Below are 7,500 nucleotides of genomic sequence, written 5' to 3'. Positions count from 1 at the left end.
CACACACACACATTTATCGCTCATATATGGTTTTACTTTTCTCTAATTTTACATCTGCCTTTTACCATAGTTCTTAAGATGTTTGTACAGTCAGTTCTTAATATTGTTGTATAACGTTTTCTCTCTCTCTGAATTATTTATTCCCCCTGTTCAACTTTTCTAACTACAACCCATTTTAGCCTCACCAGCATTTCATGTAGGTTTTAAGGCCTACTTAAAGTTTCTTCTGCCTGTTCTAATTGTATTTGTGCGTGTATAGTTTGGGGGTAGTAGGAAATGTGGAAATGTTAATTTTTTGCTGTTTAATTTACAATGTTGTTTGATTTACATGTTTTGATTTCAAGTTTTCTCAAGTCACTTTGCAGGATATTAGAGCAAGATATTTTCTCTAGATAAAAAGTTAATAAATAAGCAATGATTTGTTTTTGTTTTGTTTTTCTTAATAGCAAAAATATTTCCCAGTTGTGGTTAGGAAAATAAATATATACACAATTTGTTAAAGTACATAAAAACCCTGCTATAAACACATATAGGAGTATAGAAATGTATTTGATTTTGAATATTCAGTTTTTTTTATCATTCATTCGATTTGCATATGTATTTGTGTATTTAGTACTTAATAAATGTATTGTAATAATATTGCCTTGGCTTTGTTATATGTTCTTTGTTCTATTCCCTGTTGGGTTTTTGTAAAAAATAAACAATGTGGCTACTATAACTAGAAAAATTTGCATTTCCTGCCAAAATGCACTGTGAATGCAGTAAGCTGAATGATTGAGCAAAAGATGCAAAAGATCTTTGAAGACGAGAATAAATAGCTGAAAAGCATTGAAGAAGTTGAAAAAGTTGAGGAATTTGAAAGAGTTGAAGAATTTGAACATGAAAGAACAATAGCTGAATGATTAGAAGAAGAAAAAACTGAGGGAATGGCCCCAAACATCTCCTAACTCATTCTAAACACTGAATCGTTTAACAAAGCAGAAGTAGAATTTCAAACTTGAATATACTGTAGCCATATGTGGGCCCGCAGTTCTAGGAGTATAAGGGGTTTCGCCCCCCATTGAAAAGCATTGGATGTTTGACACCTCCTAACTTGGAGATGCTTTACGCGACGGGGCCCAAATTTATTGTGAAGCATTCTGTATAAAGGAGGTACAGATTCAGTAAAGCAGAAGTTTGTCCGAGCTTCCCAGGGCTACTTCCGGTTAGCAACATGCTAACCGTTAGCCGCTAACATGGTTGTGTTCAGTATCACCGGGTGATTGTACTCTGTCAGTTTGGTCCAAATCTTGTACTGGGAAGTGCCTCAAAAAAGGGTGCCGATACTTAATGTCACCAAACGTGACCAAAGTTCATGGGTCAGATAAGCGTCCTTTAGCAACTCAGCCTCACCACATCTGAGCCCAGAACTCAACATTTGACCAAAATGGTGTGTAGCGCCATTTCCCACAGGTGGGTGGTGCTGTATTGGCCAATTGGGTCGTGTCTGGGCATCATGCCAGGTCCTGTTGGAAGCAAAGGCCCAATAGGAAAGCATGTGAAATCCAACATGGGTCAGAAAAGTGGCACATGGCTGATAATCACTTGAAAATTTTAAAATGTTAAGAGGAAGTGACTGTGTGAATTTCAGATTCCTACATTAATCACAGCCACTGCAGTGGGTGTCGAAAGTTGCCATTCTTTCCCAATGGAGCCTGTCCCTCTGGTCAGCAGAGTTCCGTCGTCATGGAAACTTGCTCACACCTGCAGCGGGCCATTCTACCAAAGTGCAGACACTTTGTTCAGAATATGTCCCATTGGGTTATAATGGAGAACTTTGCCTCGCACAACGCTCCATATCTCCTGATCCGTAAATGGTAGAGACGTCATTTTTTCTGCGTTTATTTCTTAACGGATAGGGGAAGAAGACTTGCTATCGGTTTTTGCTGGAAATATTTCAATAAAGGCGTAAAAAAATCATGATATAAAGGAGATTTTTTTAAGGAATTTCAAAAATCCTCTAAAAACGGTCCCGAACAAATTGCTCTAGCTGAAAAAGTAAAAGAGATATCAAAATAATTATTTCACTGTGAGTATCAACAGGCTTTTGAGGACTATGTTGCTCATTTTTATGTTTGTACAAAAATTGGTATAGGCACAGCGACGATGTAAAAAAGTGGATCATGCGGAAAAATGCAGCTCTAAAGCATTTTCAGGATTTGGCACATTCGCTACTCCTGAACAAATTGTTCCTGCGGCATAACCGTAACAGTGATCCAAAAAATTCCTTTTTTGTGAGTGCCAGAAGGTTTGGGACATTCATGTGTGAAAGTCTCATGCCTGTACATCAAACGGTTTAGGAGTAGCGACGATGCGAATACGTGTGATGTTTTGGATTTTCAGACATCATTTTTCAAAACCGCTCCATTAGGAAATGGATGGGGGAGGTTTGGGGTTTGTGTCGCTCTGAGGTGATTTGCAAAAAATCTATAACTGTTACACCAATGAGGGTTACATTTCCTGAATCCAGACAAAAATTCCTACGTTTTGATGTATAATTTATGTGGATAGGTCGAAAATTGAGCGAGTGAGAAGTTGTTCGGAGAAGAAGAATTTGTTGAATTTCTAGAGTGTGCACTCTATAACTGCCTCCTTGACGACCATAGCAACGCATGTTATTTGCTGAATTTCTTGAAAAGCCAAAATTATTATAAGGAGGTACTATATGAAAATGGTAAAAGATATGAAAAAGCTGAAATATACCATAATAGCTGAAAGATATCACTACATTTTAAAAGTTGAATGGCGTTTCTTGCTGAAAGTAGGCTGAAGCAGTAAGCTATCAAAAAGCAGCTGAAATGAGCGGAATTTTAGTGAATTACATTCATTTCCTAGGGGAGAAAAAAAAGCTGAAAATTTGCAGAAAAAGCTGAATATTTTAAAAAGTTTAAAAGTTAAAAGTACAAAAAAATATAGCCATTGATTCCAGAAGAAGCTGAATAGTTTAAAAGTTGAATGGTTGAAATTGGACAAAAACTTTAAACAGTAAAAACGCGAAAGAGGACCTCAATAACTGTGAATGCCTACTGCATTCACAGTAATGATTAGGTCTTCTCTTGATTGCAATATGTCCAACAGAGGGCGTCAACATTGCAATCGATAATAAATAAAACAAATTTTTAGTACAAGATTATGTGTTTAAGTTAATTACATAATTGTATGGTAATGCAAAACATTATAATACGAAGTTTTTTATATATATATATATATATATATATATATATATATATATATAGATATATATATACATTTCGCTACCGCCTCGCCAACATTCCAAAAAAACTTAAATAAAAATAACTCGATATGCTTGCATGTTTATTTGACGTTAACACTGTTTTTTTTGTTGTTGCTTTCGCGCGTGCATATAGTGAATGGCAGGGAAAAAACACAAGGATACCCCCCCCCCCCCCCCCGCGCGCGCAAAAGTTGTCGTCGACCACCCCCCGCCCCCGCGAATCGGTCCGCGCAAAACTTGTCTCCCCCAACACCCCCCCCACCCCTCCGCGTGTCGTTCCGCTATAAGCGATGCTTATATATTTTTAAACGACGCATGCATTTTTGCTCCGACAATTTTCCATTAGTTTACTTTGTCGATAATGTCGACTAATTGTTGCAGTCCTAACGTACATGCGGCCGGCCCAGCAATGTAAACAGGAGACTGGAGAACAACACAGAGAAAAGCTCCAATAGAAGCTGTAATGATGATTGAACTGGGGAAACTATTCCAACAGAAAATTATTCGACATACATCCTGATTAGGGGTGTCACGATTCATGAAATGACTCGAGGAACTCGCTTACTAAATTCATCAAGGGAAATTATATGCCTTGAGGCTTCGGAAAATTATGTGTAACTATTCCGCAAACTGTGTTCTAATTGAATGGCTACCACTAATGATAGCCTAGCCTCCTGATACATGGTTGACAAGTGTGGGTGGATGCAAGCGAGAGAGATGACAGCGATGGGGAAAAACAAGCACAGAGCAAGCAGACTGTCGGGGTGATAAACAGGAGTAATAGGAGGAGGATTCCTTCTGTTACTGCTCCATGTGTCTCCACCTTTCATCCAGAAGGCAGCCCTGCTTATAACCCTCACTGTGTCACCAAATAGGAGGAGCTTCTCTCCACCTGTCTGTTCAACTCAACAGGGTGAACTGGGATTTTACTGAGCAACTCACAGTGCTGTATTTAATGGGGAAAGCCGAACAACGGCACCAGTGTCCCCGCGGGTCCACTAGATCCTACAGAGGTGCTCTGAGGAGCAATCAGGTGGGTTGAAAGAGTGAGCTCTGGGAAAAGGAAATGGAGCCAAAATTGCAAAAACTTACATTTTCCTATTGAAATGACGCGCTAGTCTCAACATACTAAGTGGTTCCAACAGCGAGCATGCACACAGATCGGGCAGCGGTACCAATCGAGTCTAACACTGTCGGCTCAGGTCCTGCCGTGTATAGTTGTAACCTTTTATACAGATTTTATAGTTAAACAAACCTAAAACATAAAGTCAGCGTCAATAGGAAATATATAAAAATATATTAAAAGGGTGATGAAAATTTTACTACCAAGTCAAATTGTGTTTGTTATCTTTCACTAGCTTTTAATGGCCTTAATTTGAGCTAATTTGATTTACTACCTTTTACTACCCTGTGGAAACCGTGTAATGGAAATGATTCCAAATAAATCCTGCAATTTTTCAGAAGCCTTGTAGAAAAGAAAAGTAATGTTTTTTAAAATGGTAAATGGTCTTCTAAAGCACCTTTATCCAAGGCAATCTACAAATCAATATGTATTACATATTACTTCAAATTTTTGTCTTTGTGTGTGTTAGGTAGAGTCCAGCTGACACTGCCTTTTGGGGTAGATATGCCAACATCATGGGTCCAGTCACAAAGGCAATAAACATACTTGAGGTGGAGTCCAACATTCAGATTGAATCACTACTCCCCACAATCAACACCCTCATCTCCAAGCTTGATAAAACCAGAGCATCACTGAGATTCTGCAAGCCACGGATTGATGGATTGAGGAAACGATTTGGGGAAATTATGTCTGACACACAACTGCATCAGTTGCTCCAACGGTGCTGGGTAGTGAGCAGGACCCATATACGGAGGCCTTCAAGTCCTCGACAAGGCTGACCCGGGTTTGATTACGGTCTGAGGTCCTTTACCACATGTCTCCCCCCCCCCCCCCCTTCTAAAACCCTGATACTCCTGTAAGCCTACTTTGAGAAAATTGAGCCACTAGTGGGATAAAAACCCAGAAAAAAGAATATTGCAGAAAAAGAAACTTGGGTGATGGTATTAGGTAAATCACCTTTTTTCCAAGATGAAAAAATATTTATCTGACCAGATTGATATGAATAAGCATACCTGCAGAATCCAAAGCTCTTCAAATAGCTGCAAAAAGGTCGATCTGTCTTTTGGTCTTCACGGGCCACATTTATCTCCTCAGCAAAGGACAGGAGCACAAGAGGGAGTGGTGCATCGGTTCGTTCCAAGTAACGGAGAACTCCCACAACATGGCGAGCATTTCTTTCTGAGACCAGCAGCACTGACCTGGTGACCTGAGAACAACCTTGATCCTGAGGGGAAATCATCAAGAAAAGAAATTCAGTTATGTAATTTTGCAATAAGCACCGTCATTTAAATTCATAATTTCTAATCATGCTGCACTTTTTATAAGAAACACTAGTTCATATTGTGTATGACATTTTTGCTCTACAATCATTCCTTATGCTTAAGGCAGACAGTACAAGCGCATTTTCATAAACGACAATATTATAATATCATTCAATCCAAAAAGAGAAATTCATTATGTAAATTCTGTGGACACTGATCTATTTCAAATATTTTAATAATCATGTCTTAAAGCTAATAAAAATCCAAAATCAAAGTTTTCAGCAATTACATTTTACAAGACTTTAGCAATATGAAATACACAAAACAGCCCTCGTACACAGATTTATGCACAGATGTAAAAACTTCAAACTGTGTCAGATTGTTGAAAAACTATAGTGTATATACACATACATACATACATACATACATATACATACATACATATATATATATATATATATATATATATATATATATATATATACACACATACATACACACACACATATATATATATATATACATACACACACACACATATATATATATATACATATATATATATATATATATATATATATACACACATACATACACACACACATATATATATATATATAGTATACATACACACACACCACACTATATATATATATACATATATACATATATATATATATATATATCTATATATATATATATATATACAGTATAGATATATATATATATATATACATATATACATAGTATACATATATATACATATATATACATATATATATATACATATATATACATATATATCACACATATATATATATATATACATATATATACATATATATATACATATATATATACATATATATACATATTATATATACATATATATACATATATATACTATATATATATATATAATAGTATCTATATATATATATATATATATATATATATAGTATACATATATACATATATACATACTATACCTATATATATATATACACTATATATATATACATATATACATATATATATACATATATACATATATACATATATACATATATATACATATATATATATATATATATATACATATATACATATATATATACATATATATATACATATATAAATATATATATACATATATACATATATATATACATATATATATACATATATAAATATATATATACATATATACACATATATATACATATATACACATATATATACATATATATATATACATATATATATATATACATATATATATACATATATATATACATATATATATATACATACAGTGTCCGAAATTAACTTTGTTATTCACCGGCCAAGTTGGCCGGTAGATGTAAAAATCAACCGGCCAGGCATATTTTTTACCGGCCAAAATATTAATTTTGACCAGACCTCAACTTTTATAAAAATTAAGAGTGAAATTATGGTAATTATGGGGGGCGTGGTTGGGGGCGTGGCTGACTGGAACCTGGAAGAGAAATCTTTGTTTCCTGAATTAAAAAAAAATATATATTGTAGTTGATTATAAAAGACACAATATGAATTATCAGATTCACATCCAGCCGATAAAAAACACTACAGATTATCATTATTCTATCCATGTTGGCCTTTTTTGTGAATAAGGCAGAGTTTCATCAAGCCTGTACGGTCAGTGGGGGTTCTAGACCAAATTTAGCAGGGTGGGTCAGGGTGGGGCCAGTGTTTTTTCACAGGGGCACAGAACAAAAGATTGGGGGGGGGGGGAACTTAACAGGTCAACATTTCATCGTTTAAAATATTAAGTAAGCCAAAGAGCCAATTGTGGCTCTGGA

The 7,500-nt window shown here is 35.4% G+C and overlaps 1 protein-coding gene across 2 annotated transcripts in view; it reads right to left on the bottom strand.

Annotated features, from left to right (window-relative positions):
* The window catches only part of tdrd12 (tudor domain containing 12), a 277,622-nt gene that overhangs the window by 138,696 nt on the left and 131,426 nt on the right, over positions 1-7,500 (bottom strand). For both annotated transcript variants that reach the window (XM_036130848.1, XM_036130849.1), the window contains one exon: positions 5,411-5,622. In XM_036130848.1, coding sequence (XP_035986741.1) covers positions 5,411-5,622 — 212 coding nt within the window. The remainder of the gene's footprint in view (positions 1-5,410; positions 5,623-7,500) is intronic.

The sequence above is a fragment of the Fundulus heteroclitus genome, unplaced genomic scaffold (assembly GCF_011125445.2).
Source record: "Fundulus heteroclitus isolate FHET01 unplaced genomic scaffold, MU-UCD_Fhet_4.1 scaffold_39, whole genome shotgun sequence".
Classification (NCBI taxonomy): domain Eukaryota; kingdom Metazoa; phylum Chordata; class Actinopteri; order Cyprinodontiformes; family Fundulidae; genus Fundulus; species Fundulus heteroclitus.
Note: the sequence above shows the minus strand (reverse complement) of the source record. Positions and strands in the feature narration are given on the sequence as shown.